Source organism: Hippichthys cyanospilos, chromosome 1 (genome assembly GCF_059441005.1).
Source record: "Hippichthys cyanospilos isolate Australia breed blue-spotted pipefish chromosome 1, RoL_Hcya_1.0, whole genome shotgun sequence".
NCBI lineage: Eukaryota > Metazoa > Chordata > Actinopteri > Syngnathiformes > Syngnathidae > Hippichthys > Hippichthys cyanospilos.
The window spans coordinates 15,566,445-15,591,242 of record NC_142369.1 but is presented as its reverse complement, the minus strand read 5'-3'; the positions used below and the strand labels follow the sequence as shown (position 1 = coordinate 15,591,242).

At 39.6% G+C, this 24,798-nt stretch overlaps 1 protein-coding gene across 1 annotated transcript; it reads right to left on the bottom strand.

Moving 5' to 3' along the window:
* Nucleotides 1–9,079: 9,079 nt before the first annotated feature.
* On the bottom strand, nt 9,080–21,213 carry bco2l (beta-carotene 15, 15-dioxygenase 2, like). The gene is made up of 12 exons (XM_088409209.1): nt 21,091–21,213; nt 19,111–19,288; nt 18,499–18,710; nt 17,115–17,230; nt 16,926–17,028; nt 15,643–15,783; nt 13,508–13,668; nt 12,753–12,923; nt 12,142–12,279; nt 11,167–11,349; nt 10,570–10,680; nt 9,080–9,515 (listed from the first exon to the last, which is right to left on the bottom strand). Exons 1-12 carry the CDS (start codon nt 21,116–21,118, stop codon nt 9,399–9,401), a joined length of 1,659 nt encoding a protein of 552 aa, XP_088265335.1. The 5' UTR covers nt 21,119–21,213; the 3' UTR covers nt 9,080–9,398.
* Between the last annotated feature and the right edge of the window lie 3,585 nt (nt 21,214–24,798).

Here is a 24,798-nt window from a genome sequence, read left to right as displayed (position 1 = left end):
TCCACCAAAAGTACATTGTCTTTATTTCAGTGTGAAGCATCGGTTCTCATTGACAAGCTGTTGACTAAGCAATGGGGACGAACATGGGTCGGATATTTGCCAGCAAAAGGAAGGCACTGTTCTACGGATAATAAGTGTATTTTTATCCATTTTGGGGGGACAAGAACTGTATCCTAAATTTTGCCTTTACAAAGACAACTATGCTCAGGTATTATGCGGTATTCTTTTAACAATATTATTCTTGTGTGACTATGCAAGGATAGTTGTTTCGGAAAATTCGCTGAAATGCACCCCATTCAAAAGAATAGTTCATTTACTTCAAACAAACACACACAACATTAATCATTACCTCGTTGGCAGATACGACAGAGGGATTCCAGAAAACTTTGAGTGAATGAATGAATAAACAAATAAATAAATGAATAATTGGCAGAGTCATTTAAAAGCACATTGCACCAGACTGATGTTTTTCACAATATTTTACTGACTTTCATCAAAATATTTGAAAAGTAACCTTTTTTTTTTAAAATCAATTTTTAAGAAAGCCTAGACTTCCCTCTATGCGGCCGCTTCGTACAGTTCCTCCCAAAGCATTCCCAGGCCAGCGGAGAGACCGTCTCTCCAGCGTGTCCTGAGTCATCCTTGGGACCTCCTTTCGTTGGGACATGCTCATAACACCTCACCAGGGACGCATCCGGCAGGCGTCCTAACCAGATGACCAAATCACCTCAACTGGCTCCTCCCAATGTGGAGCTGCTGCTTGACACTTAGCTCTGCCTGGATGACCCAGCTTCTCACCTTATCTCTAAGAGAGAACCCAGACACCATACGGTGGAAACTAATTTCGGCCGCATTTACCTCTGATCTCGTTCTTTCAGTCACAACCCACAGCGCAGGAAAGGTGATTGACCAGTAAATCCTTTATCACGACAGACAGGTACAGAGCCTGGGTCACTGCAGATGCTGCACCTATCCGCCTTTCGATCTCCCGTTCCATCCTACCCTTTCTCTTGAACCCAAGACCCCAAGATACCTGAACTCCTCCACTTGATCGCCAATCTGGAGAGGGCACTCCACGGGGTGCTGATCTTCATCCTAGCCGCTTCACACAAGGCCGTGAATCGCTCCAGTCAGAGCTGGAGGTCACGGCCTGAGGAAGCCAACGGCACCACATCGTCCGCAAATAGAGATGCAACACTGAGACTCCTAAACCGGACTCCCTCAACGCTTTGGCTGGGTCTAGAAATTCTGTCCATAAATGTCATGAACAGAATCAGTGACAAAGGGCAGCCTTGGCACAGTCCAACCCTCACCGTAAACAAGTTTGACTTACTGCTGACGATGCGGAAAAAACTCTGACAACAGTGGTACGGGGACCAAACAACTCATATCAGGCGGTTCAGTGCCCCATAATACTGAAGCACCTACACCAGCACCAAGGAGTTTTTCGACCACCTCGATGACAGATGTAAGAGAGCTCACATTGGAGTTTCCAGGCTGCAGACATTGCTTCCTCAGAGGAAGATGTGTAGAACTGAAAACGTCTTCAAAGTATTCTAATCTAAGTAGAACATCTTGGAACGTGTTTCAGGCTCCGAAATTTCTTGGTTCACATCTTATCTCTTAGTTGTGTTGTGTTTCCCATTGCAATGGCGACCTCTGAATTTTATAATGTTACATTGTTGTGTCCTGTAGGGATCAATACTTGATAGTTGGTCCTGTTGATTTTTGGCCCCCACTCATCATCACACCTGTTTAAGAACACCACTCTGAGTCTTAAATGTGTACTATAAACCAAAGTGACTCAGTAAAAACCCTTGGTGTAATATTTGGCTCAACTATCTCTTTTCTAATGCACATTAGGAACGTTATGAGAACTGCATTTTTTCACCTCTATAATCTTGCTGAGATTCGCACTCTCCTGTCTCAAAGCAATACAGAGGCATTAATTCATGCGTTTGTCAAATCCTGCCTTGACTACTGTAACAAATTGATCTCAGATCCTCCCATCTCGAGCATCAAAAGTTTTTAGCCAGTCCAAAATGATGCAGCGAGACTCCAGACGAGGACTAGAAACTTTGATCACATTACCCTGATACGAGCCGACCTGCATTGGCCTCCAGTAGACCTGAGATGCGGTTTTTAGGTTTTGGTAACACCTTCTAATATACTTTACAGCTTAGTACCGTTGCATCTCACTGATTTAGTATCAACGTATGTTTGTTTTGAAACCTTCTGTCACAAAATACCGTCAGTGACCCGAGAGCCAAAAAGAAATCCATAGAAACACAGGCATTTCCTATTTAGTTGCCACTGCTCTGGAACGCTCAATCCATGGAGGTTGGAGCAGCTACCTCAGTAGAAATGTTCCGACTAAAGACACGTTCCTGTGCATTTAGTTGACCTGTTTGACTGCCACGTTCTTCTTTTCCTTCCTGCCGTTTTGGATTTGTGATGCCTTCTGTGATTCCTCTTTTACTCGCGAAGCCTTTTGAGACCATGCGCCGATTAAGGACGATATAAATAAACTTGACTTGATTTGATATACAGTACAGGCCAAATGTTTGGACACGGCTTCTCATTCAATGTGTTTTCTTCATGACTATGAAAGAATGATTGTGGAGTTATGTGCTTAACAGAAAATAAGGTGAAATAACTGTGAACATGTTTTATAGTCGAGGTTATTTATTTATTTATTTTTCAAAATAGTCACCATTTGCTCTGTTTATTGCTTTGCACAGCCTTGGCATTCTCTCGATGAGCTTCAGGAGGCAGTCACCTGAAACACTTTTCATTTCACAAAACTGTTGGTGCTTTATAAGGGTTAATTAATGGAAGTTATTGTTTTATAAATGGGGTTGCAACCATCAGTCCTGTTGTGCCAGTTAGATAGACACAAAGCCGAAAGCCATATTGGACAATTGGTCAAATTCATTATGGACAACTCTATATCATGTATATTTGTGCATCCACATTGAGCAATTATGATATATGCCATTGAAACTGTTGATTTATAACCAAAGGTAAGTTTCAATTCTTGTGTGACAGTTAATGAAATTCCTCACAGAAAAATGCATATGATAAATTCAAGCATAAACAGGAGGTGGGTATGTAAAAAGAGGAAGATTCAATTTAGTGTGGGGGTTTCTTTGCAAAAGCAGAAATTTGAGACAGTGCTTACATCAGGAGGTAGTGTACCTATTATTGTGGCTGATAAATGTATGACTCCATTTAGAATGGATGTGCATCTCTTCACATGGAGAATGCAGAGAGGTGCTCACACATCCATCTTTATGCACGCCTCTGTGCTCATATAGCCTATTGAGGGGAAGGCGGGGAGGGTCACCCTATTGTAAGAATAGGCACTTGCGCGCACACACAGCATTGCATCTAATCAGCACGTCAGCGGATGCTGGAGACGGTGAAGATAAATATGGCGTGTGTGTGCATGTGTGCGTGTGTGAAAAAAGAGCTCATAGGCCTCATCATCGAGGGGAGCCTGCTTGTGATGGCTCTGACAAGTGTGGCTAATATGCTGAATATGGAACATATCATGATGCCTTTGCAGGGAAATAATGATGGAGACAACAGTTAAGACCTCTTGTGTGTGAGATGAGATGAGTGTCAGGCTCAAATCGGGAATGACAAGCTTGCATGCAAATACTGTAACTTCAGGCGTTTTCCTTTGTCATGGTGTGAGCATAAGGGCAAGAGTTTACATTCTTGAGACATGTTGGGTCAAACATAATCCAAATTGGGTGGACTAGCTAACCCAGTAGTGGGTCCAAAAGGGACTTAGCAAGTGCACTGGGTTGAGGATTTGACCCAACCCATTGTGTCAAAATTCAAATTCAACAGGAACGAAAATTACACATCTTAATGAATTAAAGTACCAAGGCATGGAATAGCATCTTCTATGTGCAACTGCAGTTAATAATACAAAACATATTACCTACAATGTCTAAGGAGTATGCTTGGCATTGTTTCTGAGACTGGCCACCCATTTTCCATGACATGGATTTGAACCTCAATTCTTGTGTCCAACACCAATTCCCTTCGAATTCTATATTATCGAACCGGAAATGTGTATAATCACACAGCAGCCTTTTTGGTTGAATTATAAAAGTTTAACAGCAAAAATTCAGGAACCCCTTTCGTCAAAAGCCACTGTATGTACTCTGAAAGGAAATAAGAATCTTTCTTTTATGTTACGCGACAATTGTGCATGCATTAAATTTGAAGTTAAGGTGCTACTGACAAGTTTTATATTTCAGACAGTGCCACTGTCAATTCTTTTTACATGTGCTAGACATACTGTACAAAGGAATCGAAATCACGTTGCTCTCATTCTCCAGTGTAGTCACAAAACAGCAACACAAAACATAACTGTAAGGTGAAGTGCATAGGCATAATGTGTAAATTGAGAATAAAAATAACTACATATACGACGTATATATATATAACACATATACGTATAATGCATAGTATCTCCTGAGGTAGATAGGCACAATTGGCAAGTAAGCGGTGGCAAAGGTGCCAACTAATATGTAAAAGAATGGCTAAGGGAGTAGAAGGTGACTATTCTGAATAAGCTAGAATATGAAACTTGTTTTCTGTTATTTCACCTTCACAGTCAAGAAAATAAAGAAAAAAAAAAAGAGAGAGAGAGAGAGAGAGAAAGAGAGAGAGAGAGAGAGATAAGGATAGGTAAATATGTGCTGAAAAGTGTAAAGCAATGAAATTCATCTTGCCTGGTCAGGAGCTCAGCAGCCTCTCATTCCAGAATCAGTAAGCAACTGTCAGAGAGGGCTTTCAACTTCAGCTCTTCAGCCACCTGAAATGTAATTTTCAACCTAACCTCTATCCATCCATTTTATTTCACCGATTCTCATTGGGGTCGCTGGCTTGCTGCTGCCTATCTCAGCCAGCTCCTAACACTAGGCGAGGGACACCCTAGAATGTTTGCCAGCCAATCGCAGGGCACACAGAGACAAACAACCATTCACACCAAGGGCAATTTGGAGTGTCCAATATACAGTGGGCCCCCGTTTTACGACATTAATCCATTCCGCGGTTGGGGCGAGTTTGTTGTATGACGGGCAATCCAAACCTATGTTGAATAGCGAATGCATTTAGAACCCCAGGTCTAAACATAAAAATTCTACATACATTTTAAAAATTGGTACCAAAATATGATAGTAAGTGCTACGTATATATAATATACATGTATACAATCAAAAAACATTATAAATAAAAAATAAAGACAGGATTTATTTACCTTTGAGTGCCACTTTTCATGCCCATATTCCCTACTAAGGGTTATGTCCAGCTTCGTTTCCATATAAATCATCCTCTCTTTAACATCACTAGCAATCTTGGGACCCGTGGCTGACCCTTTCAACTTTGAATTAAGCTGTAAAATACACTATTAATACGGTTTTGTAACCACTCACAATCGAACAAAGCTTTACCATTCCGCCATTTCGAAACGAGTGAGGCAGACCACCACCTCCGTGACCAGCATTGTTGTCACGCGTTGCATGGAAGTAGTTAGATGGCAATAGCAAATAAATGCAATTACCTAAAAATGCCAGCAGATGGAGGCAAAAAAACACAAATACAGCCAACACCCTCGGGTCATGACAGGTTTTGTCGCAAATCCGTGAAAATGTCGGAAAGAGGGGCTGAAAAAACTCAGTATTCCAGGTCGCAACATGAAAATAACGTAAATCAGGGGCGTTGTAACACGGGGGGGGGGCACTGTACCTACAATGTATGTTTTTTGGAATGTGGAAGGAAACCACAGTGCCCAGAAAAAAGCATAACGTCTATTCCAAAGATTACAACAACGGATGAAAATTGCACTTGACATGTCATTCTTAATTGGCTCTTTTATTTAGCATTCCCGCCATTCGTAGATGCGTCTGCAAACTGGGCATCCGTAGCCGACAAACTGACCGACTGTCTGTCAGTGCTGGCGAAGTGCCAACCTCTGAAAATAATTACCCCAACCTTGGGTAAAAGTACAGCAATGCACAGCTACACAATGTGTGGGTTCAGAAAACAACCCACCGTTTTCAACTGTGTATGCATTCTGCTGGAAAGTCTCATCCAAAACTTATCAAGCAGACTGAATTGGCCATTGATTCCCTTTGCCCACAGTTCAAATAAAATGTGTGCACAGCTCAACTTGATAAGGTTTTGCTTTGTAAAAGTAAAATTAAACATGGGGTTAACTGAGGTCAAAGGTCTCCTGGTTGGGCCTGTCACGCACATAGCAGTGTACTAATAAACTGCACGCGCGCACACATAGAGGCAGACTGTCAGAGAGAGGTTAAGCATGACTGATTAGATTAGGAATTATGAGCTAATTAATGCGTATCTCGGGAGACTCGTGCCGCATGCTTATTAGGAGGCAGCGCCTCAGCCATGGTGGCCAGCAGAGAGCATAGAACTATTGTTAATTCCCACTATATTAGATGTGGCCTTACATTAATTGGAACAATATGCTGTTGCTCAGAGCTTTTAGTGTTGTGTTGTGAATAAAAAGCATATGAAGATGAGATGTGTGTGAACAGTCATAAAGTAGAATGCTTTTCAGTTGAGAGCCAAACAAGGCCAAACAATTCAAAATTGAATCAGCACAAATGTGAGTAGCTTCATATGCCAACATGTCATCATCAAAATTAGTTTACTAAAACAAGCGGCCGTGTGGCTTTCATGCAAAGCGACAAGACCGCTTTCAATGAGGACGGAGCGGTCGAATTTCCTCCATTGTTTTTGTGCGTCCTTCCATGGCAGGCTTCATCATACATTTGATATCGATATAAATCGTAGTAAATGAAAATCCCAATTCTTATGTGAATTGATATTTTGCACACCCCTATTTTTTGTGACGCTCAAATGAAGCTTTTATGGGACATTTGGGGCCAATTGCTTAGAAAATGGTTTCATTTTTGGAAGCTTCTGTGACAGCCCAGGACTTTGAAATTAAACATTTCGGTCCACATCGGCCGGCGGACTTTGACATCATTCACGCAGGAAAGGACAATATCTGAGAGGAACATGGCTAACTGTGATTAGAAAATCGCTGGACGCTACATGGACTACAATGGGATTCAAAGATAGAAAAAGTGGTTGCCATCTTTCAAGAGAGACACAGCTCCAATGAGACAGAGGAAAACAAACACTGCAGCAAGTATGAATGAAGCTTGTGATACCGTGGAGAGATTTTGCAAACGTGATCACCTTATAGCACTACAGCTCATGGACAGCACACTTTTCAGTATCTTCAGCAAATCATTTACGTGTGCTGAATTTGAATGTACAACTAATGTACAGTCAGTCACTCAGTTGCATACTGGCAACACCCGGTCTCTGCTGCAGTTGATGATTTTGCATGATCAGAAACTTTGTCACTGCTCAAATTTATCAACACAACTCTAATGACAGCAATTGAGTCAGAAAAAAACCCCAAAAACGTTTCAACACTAAAAAGGATCAAGACATTTACAAGACACTCAATGGGCCCATTGAGTGTCTTGTAAATGTCTTGATCTAGTGCATTTGCACTAGCGACTTTATGCTGTTCATTGAAAATGAAGTCATTCACGGATCATCGGATAATAGTGTTTTTGACAAGTTTGCCCAGATGAAAAGATCGACATGCATCCTTGCTATTCAAAAAGTGAGTAACTCTGGCGAATGATACTTTCATTTGGGATCTTTTAAAGCTTTTATTCATCGGTTGAATTTGAAAAGCTATCAATAAAAAGAATTGTGTTCTTGAACTGAAATGGATTTCATTGTGTAGGTTTTGCTGTTAGTGCCCACTCTGGTGGCCCACTCAACTTTTCATGCCAGAGACGCCACTTATAGTTTGCATCAAAAGCAAGCATTTTTCTAAGGCTGAAGCCGATTAACATGCATTCTACATACTCGCGTGCTGCTGTGCTGTATTGGCAGCCTGTAATTTTTGCACACTGGAAGTGCCCTGAAAAAGTGCTTGCTAAAACAGATTTTGACAATTATGAACAACAGTTGAGACAAACTCGGCCAATATGTAAATAAAATATCTGAGTTCACTTTGTGAAAATAGGGAACATAAGGATTTTTTAAAAATTATTTTATAGTATTTTCGTTCATTATACAACTGTAAGCCTTAATATCGGACTTCTCGGGTCCCCGAAGGCAACTGTAACACGGGTCCCATTCACGTTGAAGCCGTGAATGCACAGTTCTGCGGTCTTCCTACTAAATAGCACAACACAACTGGAGCTGTGTGTAGTAGTCTTCTCTTTATTGCTTTCTCTTCACACCCCTCTCTCTCTTTCGCACACACGCTACTCAAATGTGGCAACTACGAATACATTCATTCAAAACAGAAAACAAAGATAAATAAATGAAAACACAATAGATACTAAATAATGTTCCACTACTACAATGGCGCATAGTAGTCTGCAAACCGAAATGAGCTCACTGTTGTATTTGTGTCCATTTGTCAGTAAGCAGAAGATGAGATGTTAGGAGGCAGTTATGTCTATGGAACATTTAAAAGGATTCTTTGGTGCCAGCGTGAGATGCAGAGCCTGAAGTCAGGTGCAACTAGTGTGCCGAAATCAATATGAGGGTGAAAGCAGCCAATGGAGTCATTGGTGAGGAAGGCGGAGTGACAGGCAATGCCACAGGCTACTTCATATTCAGTCCAGGCTACAACTAGCCTTGGACATTCCCTATTACGGTTGTTTTTGTTGTTATTGCAACATCAAAGTGCTCTTGTTCCCACATCAGGTCTGACATGTCGGCGTTTAAGTGAATGTCAACGTTGTTTTGCTCATTTCAACAGCCCTAAATTTGTGACGCGACCTCTGGCAGACGCTCGGGAGGCTATCGACCAGTCGGATCCATTTGTTTTCTAGCCATTTCTCCACGCTGTCCATTTCTATCACATTACTTTGACAGAAATTGAATTTGCTCTGATGCATTTTGATGTCTCCTAAGTGCGTCCGCCGCTCACGCTGGAAGTGTCGTGTTTCAAGTGGTCCGATGATGCGAAAACACTTCAGATTTAAACAGAAAAGATGGAAATAGATTTCATTTTATTGTCTTGTGCTGGCATTTGTTTACGTGTTTCTGACTTTGTCCTTCAAATCCTTCTGTTTGCTCGATAGTCAAATGCACTTTGAGATGTGTTTACTTGCAAAGATCAACATTGTTATAATTGTGGCAACATTTTTTCTAGATGTATATATGTATATAGAATGGACTTATTCCAGTCATTTCGATCCATAAACATCATTCAGACATGTTTTCCTTCTCTTGTTCATTTCAACACTTTGTTACCGCTGCAGGCAAGTCTTTCTTTGGCCTGGTCAATGGGTCACATAGCAGTGAAACTTCTAGCCCATGTGATTGAAAACACCGTGGGTCCCGTATGGGATGTTGACAGGGACCTCTGCTCTGCCCAGTTCAGTGAAAGTCTTGGCATCCAGAATGAGAAGGAATGTGCTTTTATCCTGGAAACAAAATCGAAACACAGTAATCGTAATGTAAGTAAAAGAGTGAAGTGTTCCCTTTGCTGTTGTTATGAGTGACAACACCTTGGAGTTTTTTTGCTCAGCAGATGTATTGGTATTTTTTGGACTGTAAGGCACACTTAAAATGCTTCACCTTGATCAAAAATCCATAGTGTCCCCTGTATATGGATGTCAAATTGAATAAGAATAAATTATGACGTTTGCTGTATTGGTTTGTTTTTATCTCTTGTGCATTATTACCCGGTGAGACATGGAAATTTCCTCAAAATATAGCTGTTCATTGAGAGTGCACCTCATAGTATGAAAATATTCTAAAAATATTTGTCGGGCTTTAAGTTAAGAATGCTCAATGACCAGGCTAACAAACATAATGGGTGCTGTGTTGACACAAACTGCAGGGTTGGCGATCCACCTCACTTTATTCGCTGGGGGGAGTGTGCCTGGAACAGGGCTGACTCAGGGTGCCGGCAAAAGGGAGGGGCAAATGAGGGGCATCGTTTGTTAGTCAACTACTGTATTATTAAGTCTTTCAGCAGGTCAAGAAAAGAGAGAACCGCCGTGAGGAAAAGTGAGAGTAATTCTGACTCATCGCTTGGCTGCCCAATGTGTCAATCGAAGCAATGGCATGGACATAGTCCTGTAGTACGATATCATGCAGTCAAATATGGTGGCGGCCATCTCGTGTGCACATGTGAAATAAGAGCTTGGTAATGAGCTGATCATTTAAATCAGGTTTGTAGGGAGGACATCGACTTTTAAAAACATGCAGGATAGCGACCCTATTGCTCGATTTCGGTCAATCTGACCCAACTTTGATGAGCAGTATTTCCATCCAATTTAATAGGTTCCAATTTAAGATATGACTGTTTAGTTATGAGGGTTGTCATGGAACAAATTGAACTGTTACATGAAGACATCACAGAGTCAACCTTCTGGTATCATGTATAGTTCGATATTCAAACTCAGTTTTACACAGTGAGACGAAGGGAAATAAATCCCAGAGTTTACATTATATCTGCAGATGTGAACTCACTTCCCGTGGTGTGATAATGACTGACAACACAACTCCATCATCTTCCTCCGCCGCCTCGGGCGAAGCAACAAAGACAGGCTCAGACGGGAACAATCCAGGATAACGCCACACCTAAACAGGAAATACCGCATTAAAATGTCCTCAGAACCAAAGACAAATCTCCCGTTAAAATGCTTTTTAGTTCAACTTTCATGCAACACTAAACAAAAGTAAACTAGTACCTAAGTGCTGCCACAGTCTATTTGTGATGCCCGTCCCACTCCAAACTTTTCCATTAAATTACATTTGTGTTATTGTGCTCCAAACCCACCGAATCTTATCACAGTATTCTTGAATGTTTACAAATGTGTATTATACACAGTCACACACAGTTTAGAATCTTCAATTAACCTGAATCCGAGCCCTACCACACAGCATGCCATCTCTGCCACAATGTGGCACTAGTTCTAGCACTAGTTTGGATGTCACAGTTTTTTTTTTGTTTTTTTTTGCTATTTAAAATTGATTACAAAAATAGTAAAAAAAAAAATGGACTGAGCTTTCAGTATTGGTTTCTTCCAAAATACATAAAATGGGCAGTCTGTGATCAGAGGACACCTTCAGCTCCTTGGTATGCGCGTCCATTTTGAGCAGGGAGTCACTGAATACATGTCCAAAACCACACGAGTAGAAATAGCGGTAAGGGCGTCCATTGTAGTGCTCGTAGTTGATCTGAGGGAACTCAAGGCCTCCATATTGCAACAGTTCATCATCGTGAAGCTCCTCATGGGTCATGTAAATCTACAAAGTACACCAGGTAAGAAAGTCACTCTCATTGGTGTTTTTTTTTTAAATTTCATTATTTTTTTTAATGTTTTGCCAGTCTATTTTTACTGGTCTGGCATTAAATGAGTTCATTATTCTACTATACATCAGTGCCATCTATAGCAGAATAAAATATGCATTACTTGCTGCAAATAATTAATTTGATCATGCCATTTAGTGTAAGAACATTTTGTTCATTGCCATTTTTTCCTAGGCTGACATTGAATGAGTTACTTGAACTTTTGTATTACACCGAAACTCAACAAATAAAGTAAAATAAAGTAGAGAATGAATATGTTGAACTCCATATGTCAATTCAGTCATCGATGACAACAACAAAAACAAATACAGGGAAAAAAGCAAGACAACAAGCTTGGAATAGTATGTGAAAAGTCCCCATTGTTATAATGTGCTTTTGAGCAGGGCTGTATTCTATATTTACCATTGAGCCTTAGTACACTTAAACTACTCATCAAGTAATCGAATCACGTTTTACATCACTTTTTCTTTTTTTTTTTTTTAAATAAAAATCAAAACTCATACCGATGAATAGTATTTAAATGATTTGTTTAATGTTTTTCATTCATGAAATATCTTCGTTGTTCGACCACAAAAACTATCCGGTATAAGAGCGAATACTCATCAAGGTGTGTAATTACTCACTGGGTGTTGTAATTGACTTTGTTGATTACAATCTCGACTTCACTCTTAACTGTAAAGTGAAGTGCAACTGAGTTAATGGCATAATTACTTAGTGATGGATGTTACCTCTCCAGGTTTGGTCATCTTGGCCGTGGCTTTATAGTTATGCAAGGTCACAAGGTTCTTGTCCAAGGGGGTAGATTTGTCCACATTTAATGGCAGGACGTATCTCCTTGGCAGGTTTCTGCACAGCGAGTTGTAAAACTAACAAGAGGAGGCACAAAAGTGTAGTTCACCTGTGAGATTATCACAGCAATAATTCTTTGGGACAAGAAGTGATATTTCAAAGGGTTGCTAAATATTGGCATCAAATGTAGTTGTAATGAATTTGATGTCAAAATAATTTATAATTTAATCAATCAGAAGAGACCTATTTATCACTGCTATTTACTGCTATTTCTTTAAATTAAAATGCTGACTGGCTAGTAATGTTATATGGCTGCCGTGGATGATTTAGTACCATTCGAACGTACTCCTTAAAACAACCACAGTAATTCATTGTATTGCAAGTGTACTTATGTTTTCTGTATGTTGCTGTCAGTTAATATATCACAAAAAGTAAAGAATAATAGCTATATCAGAAAACACACAAGCTGAATTGTAGTGAAAAAATACAATTGTTGGAGACATGCATGAATCAAAGAAAAAAGATGTGTCCCACAGAACCATAAATTCACCTTGTCCATCTCCTCTCCTGGGCCTCTGCGGAGGTTCTCCAAGGTAAAGTCTCCGATGACCTCGCCGTCATCCCCACAACACATGTCCATAACTAGCAGGCCGTTGTCTTCAAAGGCATTGATCTGATGCAGCGTGAACATGGGCGCTGCACGGTACTTCACGTCACTCTCCTGTTCACAGGTGTCACGTCACACACCAGTACTGTAGCTTAAAAATGTGATCATTCTTGCAAGTGATAAACTGTTACATTAGGCGGAGTGTCCGTTAACTTTAATGTGGGAAGTCAATGAGCCGAAGCAAATCTATGGACTTCGAGTAAAGTACAATTTTGTTATTGTTAATAAATAATGACTTTTGTCTGTCCGATGTGAAGACCCTAATCATGACCAAGAACCTAAACCTGAACTTAAAAATGTAAAACTAACTCCCTAACGCCAGCTTTTACCCTGTTAAAATGAATGGACAAAAACAGCCACAAGCATATCGTCACCCTGATAACTGCTTAACAAATTTTTCTCATTCTCATTTTTGCGGGAAATGACTCTCCACACTCCAATGAAGATGTTGCAAAAAGTAAATTCCCGTTGCCTTTCAATTTGTAAGACATATTTATCCAATTTCAACATTTCTAAAATCATGCAGAATATCTCACTTTTTTTTTCACTTCCTTTAGGTGCAATGGTTAAGTGTCTCAGTAGTCCTTCAATCTTCTAGTGTGCCGTGTCAAGCCAAGTGAATGTGGCCTTTGACTCACTTTGCCAGTGTGCCGGTTGACCAGGTGGAAGACCGTATCATAGTGGGGCTCCCAGGTCATGACTTTGTGAAAACTCTTTCCTTGGATGCGGTAGAGCATAAACTTAAGCAGATCCAACTTGATGGGCTGCTCCACAAACACTATGTAGTTCTCTGACATGACTTTTGAAGGCACAAACAACCAGAACAAAGAAAAGAATTTCAAAAGTTGCATTTGTTTTTTGGATTTGAAACAACAATATCCATTAAGAGTCCCTTTAGGTGAATGCTAACAAACAATAAAAAACACTGTAGACGGGTGAAAAGAATACCACTGACATATAAAACACTCAAAGGAATGTAGGCGTCATCATCTGTGAAGACCGAGTAATATTACTGCATCATACTGGGTGTCTCAATGTGAATTTGAATGTCTGAATTAGACTGCGCGTAGGTGGCCATAACACGCTCGTCAGACATAGCAGCACATTGTCCACTGAATTGAAAAATGCAGCAGAAACCATTTAATTCCTTGCAATTACAAGACCTCTGTTCAATTTTGTTTCCAGCAATGCGCCCTTTGATGAAACTTTGTTTCATGCCAAGAACCCCCCCACAATCGCAAGGTATTTTTTGATGGGGAGAAAAAATAAATAAAAAACGTAAAACAGAGAGCAATGCCAACATTGCCGGATAATTATTTGACTGGGTTTTAGGACTATGTAAATGGGTGGCCTACAGAGAACATGAATTTGTGGAGAACATGAATTTACAGAATATTTTTCTGAAAAGTTTACATAATTTCACCGTTATTTAGATAAAACTGAGACACTAAATATCCTTTTAATGGTTTAAAAAAATATACCACATACACGCCTGGAGTGCCTTTACATACAGTCAGAGGTACACATACCCCCGTTTGACAACCACTGCTATAGTGCCATTTTCTTAAAAAAAAACAAAAAAAAAAAAAAACATCTCGATGTAATCATAAAATATCAGTGAACTGAAGACATATTTGGAGTTAATTGTAATAGTAAAAGTAAATGGCAGAGAGATCACAGATGCCATTGATAGTTTCCTCAAGTGAAATTATGAAATTATGAAATTTATGAATGGTTTGAGGAACAACATTAGGCCTATTATTTGCGCTAGTTTCACTTTCTAGAGAATAGGAATGTTTGCTGTAGCATTACTTCCTTATTTGCAGTATTTACATAGCAATGGCAAAGTAATTTAATTACAATACAGTCAATTCCTTTCAGTAGGTTTTAGAAATCATTATTTCTGTCTCAAACCGTTGCTTGTAGAAGAAAGTATGTACAGCATATAATATTTCCATCACGTTAAGATCTGGAAAAAATGTAAGGGTGTATCCCGGTACATTTGTGTCTGACTATAAACGTTTCAGTGTTAAATAAATAACTTTGTCCTAGATTAACACAACTCAGGGGTTTTCCGCAGACTGCACCCATTCTTCTTTTGCAAAACAATATGTTGCAAATTTACGTGGCCCAATCAAGGGAATTTGGAGGCGAAAATATGTGCTTGCACATGAACAAGTAAATGTGGGGAATAAACAGATCCCCTGCTTCTGCTGCTAATCTACAGAGGGATGCAAGTGGGTGCCTTGAATCACTTTATAACGCTTCACTCTTGGCAAAATAGTGTCTTTTTCCATCCAGGAATAGCACGGAGGTCTGCACAAAATTGCATTATGTATGTACAGAAGCAAATGCACATGAGGCTTGAAGCATTGAAGGGGGTCTATCGAGTCACATGACATATCAAACACACGCCACCTGTTAGGGATCCTCCTGACTTTCTTATTTTTCTTGCTTTAACTGAAAGAGGTGCTGTGTGTTTTTTGGGTAATTTTTGATACTTGTAAATTTTGAAGGCCCAAATGCAGGATAAAGTGGAGGAATATAGACAATCAAACACACACAGCTGGTGAGAACCGAACATAATACAAAGGCACTGTGATTGACGAAGGGAAGCGGGGCGGGACTAGAATTTGAATGAGTAATTAATAGGAGGATGGGGGGAAAAAAATAGAGTGTAGGCTCAAGCCTGTCAAAAGCAGGCAGGCGCCAAAGCTCTTCCCATAGATTGCGTTCATTCTACTTATCCCTTTGGCGACGCGCTGCATCTCACCGAAGCTGTGATAGTAGGAGGGTTTTCTGGGTTCGCTCGCTCGGATGGAGCAGATCACTTTGGCTCCGTATAGGTCTGCGCAGTCCTCACTCGCCCCCGTCTCCTCGGGCGGGGGCACGCGGATGATGTTGTAGAAAAAACCTGAGGAGGCACACAAACACATCAACTGTATGTGTATGTGTGCCTAAGTATAATACTGTAGGTGTGATGATCACGTGTATAGAAATAGAAAAGCCTGGGAATTTAGAACATGAAATTGGAGTTAATACAAGTGAAGATAAACACATGAATAAATAATGACATGAATAATTAATGTTATTATTAAATACAGTCAATACACAAAGGAGGCGAAGGCATGCAAACATGCTCTCGCCGGGCACTTCATTTAGTGTATCTGCACAATATGATGGGATTCAGCACAAAAGAAACATTAAAAAATAATGATGCTGTTTTGGTTGAAACTGTCAGAGAGATATTCATTTAACAATGACTTTTTTTTTTTTTTAAATAATAGAGCAGCATGTAGAACTGGTGGAGAACACATTTGCCTCGCCGTTCTGAGGTTCAGGGTTCGAAACTCAGTTCTAGGCTTTCTGTCTGGACTTTGCATTTGTCCTTGTGTACTGTATATTACTGTACATATAAAGTTTAGTAATATAGAGTAATAGTAATATACCGGTACACAATTTACAGATATCTTACGTACAAAAAGTAGATATAATAAATGTTTATTGCTATATTAAATTGCCATTTTGAAATGGGCTAAGGTTATTTTATCAAAGACATATATAGTGTATTATACAGTATTTATAAAAAAAAACAAACATAATTTAAGTTTTTTTCATTAGCTATCATTCCATTGACAAAGATTTTATGTTTTCACCAGGTATTACTTCAATACCAGTACTATGGCAATTAATGCAGGGATGGTAGTCATATGAAAATGCTGGTACCTCGGTTACCAACAGTCAAATAAAATGTTCACACACTCACCTTTGTCATTGCCAGTTTCCTCAATGTATCATTCTGTTTCTTTGACATTCTTTTTTGTGGTTGGTTATAAAAAATGCTGTAAAATATATAGTATGTAGAAGCTAAGAACACAACACTTTTTACATTGCAGTTCGATGTGAAATGCTCAATCACTTCGTTTGCAGGGCAAAAAGTCGGCAACGATGAGTTTTTGCAATGATCCGCTTCAGTCACGTTAGGCTGTGTCGCTCGGTGTGCAGCGCTCCTAGATGTTGCAGCTTTGGTTTAGTGTAAGTTGTGCTGGATGTTACCTCCTTTCCCGTAAGAGTTGCCCATGTTGTATGTTGCCCCTTGGCGGTCATAATGTGGGTGGGCTGTGGCCGCGTTGATAGCAACGTATTGGCTCCAGTCAACCTGAGTTTGGCAAGCACCATTTATCTTTGTGTACATTTATTTTAGTTAACCTCCCGATGAACGTGGGGAGAATGTAGTCTTCCTACCTTTTCTTTTGTTTCCAGTGTTTGCGGATCAATTCTCCTCATGTAGTTGGTTTCTGTGCTCACAAAATAGTCTCCCTTGTACTTGACAAAATGGACACTTGCGTTGTCTGTTGCCTCTGTTGACAACGGGAAATGAACGTTACATATAGCTGTGTTCAAATAAAAGCAGAGTGTCTATTCTATTCTATTCTATTCTATTCCATTTAGACTCACACACACAAGCCAAACTCAGATTTAAACCCAACGGAGCATGTAATATACCAGCTAAATGGGAGACAGGAGAGCGTAGCCCTCTAAAACAAACAATTTAAAGAGGCCTCTGTTGTTTGGAGTGGGGTGTACATGTTGCACATTCTAATCCAGATCAAGACCATGAAAAAATGCATTAAATGTGTTAAGAAAAAATATGTTTAAAAAAAAAAAACTGTGGCTTTTTTGTTCTTGCCAGCTCAAACAGTTGCTGTTTAAACAGAAAAAAGGTGCATGTGGAGATGAAAGCTATCATTGGATTTTTAAGATTTACTCCTTTTTTTAAACACAGGGATATTCTGAGCACAGCTTTATGGCAACGCCACAAAGAGGCTTCCTCACATTTTAAAGGGACTGAAAATTCAAAAAACAATATGTAATAAAAGTAGGTTAAAAAAAGTTACAGCTCAATTCCAAAATAGAATGCATAGATGAAACATTTTTTTTTTATTATCTGTTTTGTTATTTTTTATTAAAAAGAAACCTCCTAAGACATGACAAGCAAAGGCCAAAATTTATTCCCAGCTTCTGCTAAATATTTTGTTGCTGAATTGATGGCAATAATGGCTGATGGGAGGAACATTGAAAAATGTGGAAGAAGTGACATCCTGATGCATTGTATCCCTGCCAAGGATGTTATGGATTATACAAATGATTTAGATTATTATGCAATGCTTGGCTTGGGTAATCAGGTGATTTAATTCTGTCCAGGCGAAGGTCAAGGACTGACATGTCATATGTAGCCTATGGTGCTTTGTTAAATGTACTGCACTTTATTTGTGTTCATATTTCTTAATATGAACATTATAATGAACAATTCGGCTCCATATAAATAATAAATCACTTAAAATGAATAGGAAATAAAGAAAAAAAAATCATGATTTTATGAAGCGTCCTTTTTGATTCAGAGAAAAAAAAAATCCACATTTTTTTTACAATTTCAATCCATCACAATATGGTCATTGTAATGTCTCAAATTTAATGCACATAAACCTTTTTAATTGTTTTACTTCAACTGTAGCGCCAGTTGGTAAGCGTAATAATAATAATACATTGAGTGACAACGGGGATACATTAGCATGCACTAAAGGAACCTCCGCTTAGTGGGCATATTCAGCATTTAAATTGCACATACTTGGGATCTGAAAACGTGAGAAGAATCGCGCAAAGATGTTCTTGCAGGGATCAGGCATGGCCAGCGTTCCAAACTCGGACACCACGATTCGGTTCTTTTCTGAGTTGCGCACAAATGAGTCACTTCTCAGGAAGCAGCTCGTGTACGTCACGTTGCCCTCACTGATGTGAAATCTGTGCATCAGGGCCATGCCGTCAAACCAGTGGGTGTATCTGGGGGGGAGAAATACCTTTGGTTTTAGATCATTAGTGTGAGAAAAATCCTCCATAGTTTGTGCTTAATTGACAAAAATCCCAAACTTCATCACAAAGCCCGCGCGTGTGCACGTGTATGCGTGTGTTTGTCTATCTGCCTGCGTGTGTGCGTGACATATTCATGAGCTGTGAACTGAGCTCTTCCAGCACATTTTTCATATGATTTCCCTTGAAATGTTTCAGCAGCCTGCGCGTTTGCCATTGTGCAAATATTTTCTGCCTTCACCAGATGTTATTGATTATAAAACGGCAAACATTTGCTTACTGCATTTTGGTAAACAAACATTTTGCTTTTTTACAAGCTAACTTAGATGACTCATTAACTTGCATCGCGAGCGAACACAGAAATGTGCTCTACCTGTCTTTGCCAAATTCAAACTTTCCTGGACCGTTCCTCAGGAAGCTGCCGTTGATCCATGTGGGGATGGTTCCCTTGATGGTGGTGGCAATGGGATCAGGGTTTTCCTCCACAGAGCTCACTAAAGGTGCCACACTCTCCAAACCTTTGGCTTGCGGGCATCTCTGCCTGCTGGACACTGGAAGGACATAGTAAAGAAAATCATCATAATCATATTCATAATTACAATGATAGTAAGCGCAGGAAAAATACAGAGTGAATTAAATGAGGGAGCATGCTGTCATTTGTGTAGTTATACCTCCTGCTGTTATTCACAAAACACAATGGTAATAATTCATCTAGAGTAGTAAAGAAGTAGTTTATATATGAATGAAATGTTTGCGAATATTCGATAATGCAGCATGCTAAACCGGATTTATAATTAATGTTAACATAATACTTAGCACATACTACTAATGAAAACCATTAGCTAAAAAATATCTTAATAATCATAATACAGTCATAAAAAAATAATAATCTAAGCCTACTGGAACTAATGGAGTATTAGAATTATTAACAATAACAAATAATGCATAATAACAAGAGTTGTGATTGTGAGTGTGATTGGTTGTTCGTCTCTGTGTGCCCTGCAATTGTTTGCTGAGAAAAGTTCCAGCATGCCCGCGACCCTCATGATAAAATGATAAGGGATGGATAATTCATGCCCCCCACCCACTTTTTTTTTTTTTTTTTAATCTAGATTGTTTATTGAAGCAGTATGCAGGCAGTAGCTGGAAAAACTAACAATAATGTGACAGTAATAAAATACACCAGTGACTGTTTGCTAAGGTATCAACACTCAAACTGAACGGTCCAATAAAAAAGTGCATACATGAGCAAAACATTATCTATTGTGTGCTCTGAGAGATTACGTAACGCCTTCCGCCACTGTGACATGGCTCCCTGGGGTGACACACGATGAATGACATCTGCTTTACCCGCTGCATTTTCTGCCATCCAATAAGCAATTCCTATTCATTGACTGCTATCTCCTCCACTGTTTGAGATTCACGCGATAAGCAAAAAAGAACACCATTGGTGTGGTTCAACAGTGGGATGTGTGCTGAGCTCAGATTTTAAGCTTTCTGGAGATGCTAAGCTTTGGAATAAAGGGAATAAATTAAATTTCTTCTTGAGATGCTAATAACCCAGACAATTAAAACAAAAGCATATGCAAAGAAGAGATAAGTTGCGCAGGCCAATAACCGACTCTCACAATGTCAACAACGTGGAGTTTAATTGCAATTACTGCAGCATGAATTAAGAACATAGAGGTAGCATGAGTCTTTGACTGATTCAAATTTAACTCTATGTTATTGTACCAACAATAAGTTCCACAAAGGCAAATCTTGAACGGTAAGTTAACTAGATGAATGCGCACTGCGCCATGAGAGATCATCAGGTATTCACTAATTACGTTCAAACTCATGTTTGAATGGGACTTAGCACACACCTGCCACTATGGAACGCCTCCGATGAACCGCTAAGAAAGTTCGAGGAAGCGTCTATTGACATTTATGCAGTCACATCTTAGCACAAGCGCCGGTCTCGAGAGCTTTCACATCATCAGAGGGATGCCATTGTACAAAGATGTCAGTCAGGAGAAGGTTACAAACTTTTTTTCTAAGGCTTCACATGTATCACGAAGTAAAATAGGAATGACAATCAGAGTCCAGTGAAAGCGAAAATGGAATGGCAGTGACATTAGCGAGTATTAAACGTGTTGTATTATTTGCGCGTGTTCATAAAATTCAAAGCGTACCCTATGACCAGTGCTCTTGTTATTCAAATTAATCCCAAATGTCATCCAAATACCTTGATCCTTTTTCCCTTTTTGTCAAAATGAAGATCCAAATGAATTAAATCTGCCCCAAGAAAAAATGCCTCTCATTCATAAATAGCACAATTCCATCTCGCTGGCATACAATGGCGTCTACTCACTCGGCTGTGGCTTTGCGGTCTCGGACATGCTTGACCTGTTGCTGTGCAAATCAAACGAGAGTTAACACTGTACTTTTATTATAGTCAGTCTGAAGAGGACAGCCTTTGGACTCTGGGATTGGCGCCGAGTTCACTCCCCATAAAGAGGGAAAGGTACATCAGTCATGCTTTCAAACAACTGCTCGTAAAAATGTCTCCATACTCATCCTACTGTTTCTCTTGTATGACATAATATATCATTAAATATGTTTAAAAATGTCAAGTTCCACCCAAACTCTCTATGGTGTCAAAATCTTGCAGGAAAGGTTGCATGAAGATTTGAAGCTTATATAACTGCAAAGTGAGGGATCAGTAATTATTTGAGCTTGTACGTACTTCCGTATTTTACTGTAACAACAAGCAGTTGCAAGATGATTAGTGCATAGTTGGAAGTGGTATACTGCACATTTTTTGTGTGATATACGAGCTCAACTGAAGATCATGTTGTGAGTTGTGCATCACATATTTTTGTGTGGCTCTTGCCTGCAGCTCACATTGTTAAAATCAATGCATATTTGTTTCTGCAGTGTTTGTTTACTTTTTGCTCTCTTCATATACATTGACATCCAGTAGTTTCATTTTTAACTCATACAAATAATTTTTTCATATATATTTTTATGAATTCAGAAATCCAACCCCAGGTGTTTATACAGTATATGTTTTTATGTTTGTTTGTTTTTTTTTAATTTAGAGTGGCTGATACTAAATAAATTAAATATTAAAGTAATGAATTTAGTAATTATGAAAATAATAAATTACTTCATGTGAGTATTTAAATAAAGGATTACCTTTTCAATTAGTTACGAAATTAACCGATTACTAACTTAACTGATTACTTTGACTAGAAAATTTTGAAGTAATTGATTACTGGCACTTAAGGGGCTGAAGCATTGAATTAATCAATTATTTTAAGTAAAAATTTACTAAAGAATGCAGTGCAACACTTTGCTGCCTAAAGTAATTAAATGACTTCAGTACATATTACGCATTGATTACTGAGGTACTTAGTTCATTTAGTGCTGGCCATTTTGAGACCCTCCTTTGGCCAAACTCTTGAAAGATTTTGAAGAAAATATTAGTACTTGCACGTGGGATTGATTGTCGGTATTCTTAAAAACAAAGTAAAAAAAACTCTTTGGAATTGAATGAGTTAATGTTAGTGAATTCTTTTTTGTTGGCTTATTTTTTCAAAAAGGCAGAAGGCGACCTATATCTTAATGACCTTTAAGTTGCACTTTAATTATTACTTATCGCCGCGTTTCTGTTGTTTATCTAATCTATATACTGTACCGTCTCATCTTGTACAGGTTAAGGTTTGCAGTTGTTTTTGCTACGATAGAGCAGTGTCCTTTATTTCATAAACTGCTCAGAAACACAGTGCAACCATTTTTTTAGTTCTTTTGTGATAGAATGAAATAAACAAAACAAAAAAAAACAACAAAAACACCCCTTGAGTTTCGTCATATGAAAAATGGAGCCACACATCCCAGTGCATGAGGTGAACACCAAATTCAAATAAATCTCGATTCGCTATAAAATCAGACAAGTTGCATGCAGCCATGCTTCCTGTTCTCCCCCTTGATGCGCGGGGAGTGGAAATGTGACAAGTAGGAACAAGACCTACAGGAAGACCAGTCGGGGCACGAGGCGCTTCTGAAGAATTAATTAAACGACTAACTCCTTGCTTCGTGTACTTTCAAGACATGAAATGCCAGGAAATGTTGAGCTCCAATTAAAAAGCAAAAAAAGATAAGAGGTGATCCAATGCGCAGCCAATAACAGAGCGAGCATGTAGTTGTCATTTTTTAGCGGCCTAGAACTTTTACGAATCCTCACTAAGCTTCCAGCCAAATATTAGGAATGCCTCACAATAGTTCAACTACAATAATAAAAACTGTGATATTTTTACATTAGACCAGTGCTTCTCAAATAGTGGGTTAGGGTGGTGGCGGGGTGATGCTAGGGGGGTCTCTTTCCTTCGGGGGGCTTGGCAAAATATAATTGAAAAGCAGTGAATTAGACTAACACTCAATTAAGAGCAGATGTCCACAAAGGTTGAATTATAAACAAAATAGTGCTGTGTTTGCATTTGTTTGCTTTAACTCACATCAGTAGCTTTGCACCATGACAACTTGATGAGACCGAACGAACCGTTACCTTCTTTGACACTTGCCAATTTTTTCGTTCTATTATCGTTCTTGCTTGAATCTTTCTTGGGGCACTCACTCGTTTATACTGGTGTCCTGTCCTTACCAACCATCACGCCTCACTTGTTTTCTGCCTTTGGTCAGAAGTGGGCAGTACTGACGGACTGCTGTGACGGACCAACGGAACAGTATATTTCACGTTGTAACGGTCACCACCCGTCTGTCACCATTGGTAACGGTTTAACACCTCGCCTTGTTAATTCTTCCAAATTTCTGAGAAATGTTTAAACAGACATATACGCTTGAGCAGAGAAGTGTAAACGCAGTCTACTCGCCGAGTGCATATTTTAATAAGAGAGTACGTGTCTTTCATGCCTCCGTTGATACTTTTGAATTCCGTTAAAGATAATGGTACTTGGTGAGCCAGGCGTTTTTTAGGTGTTCCTCGGTATACAACGCCATTAGGTGTCCCTAAAGAACTGGCTGACGAGTGCACATTCTGATCAAATGCACAGTGTGCTGGTCATGAGCACCGTCCTGCTCCTCCTAATATTTCCAGTTAATATAACTCCCTTTGCCCCACATGAGGAACTATCATTGAAAGGCAATGTTTACTGCCACAAAGAGATCGAGAGCAACTATAAACGCTGAGAGTCACGGAGAGTTCAGCAGTAGTTTCTGACAGGTAAAACAGGCTGAAACAAAGCCGCTACAAAAGCCCAGGGGGGGCCTTCAGTTGGCCAGGCTTGCGGAAGATCCATCACATGCTCTATACTGCAGGTAGACCTCAGTGCATCTGCGCACCAACAATGTAATGAATACAAGAGGTTTAATCATCGCGTGGCAAGGGGGGGTTCGGGTGGTACTATTGTGGACACCGAGCAGCGATAAGCACAACAATGTTTTACAGATTTGACGAAGAATTTTAATTAGCTTTCAATTAATTGCATATCTGGGCTGCAAAGGAGCTCACAGAGGGATGCTGACTATCTCGGCTTATTCTCTTGTTGTCATGCTTCATCTGTCTCCACGCAGCCAGATGAAAAAGGGTCGCCTGAGTCCAACTTACAAAACAGAACTTCACAAATGAAAGTGGAAACTGTCAGACTTTCCTCAGAAACAATTTTCAAGTAATAGTCCTATTTTCATTTTAACAAGGGGGGGGGGGGGGGGGGGCAAGTATGACTTAACTACACAGGTAAATTGTCCCATCTAGTGGTCAACTGATTGAATGCTTCATCATTCATCCATTATATATATGCAGGGGTTTACTTTTTTTTGTGCGTTTCTTATACGAGTACCAGGACATAGTATTTAGTAGCCACCCTTTCTTTCATTATAAACAGTCTTCCTCAGAGTCCTTCTCAATGTCATCCTCACAATAGCAGCGCACCGTCTGGGTTTGCACGCAGACATTCTGTGTCCTCGAAAGTTTTCAAAAGTCAACCGGCTTATGATTTGCGTGGTTCGTTCAGGACCCAGGTTCATTACTCCATGGAAGTCAGAGGAAAAATCTCGGTTG

Bases quoted from the DNA above. Each gene is read 5' to 3' on its own strand.
- bco2l (XM_088409209.1), bottom strand. From the start codon at position 21,118: ATGTCCGAGACCGCAAAGCCACAGCCGA. The intron at 19,289-21,090 runs GTGAGTAGACGC...ATGTCCTTCCAG, and splicing joins GACCGCAAAGCCACAGCCGA to TGTCCAGCAGGCAGAGATGC. The intron at 15,784-16,925 runs GTAACATCCAGC...GTGCCTCCTCAG, and splicing joins CAACTCTTACGGGAAAGGAG to GTTTTTTCTACAACATCATC.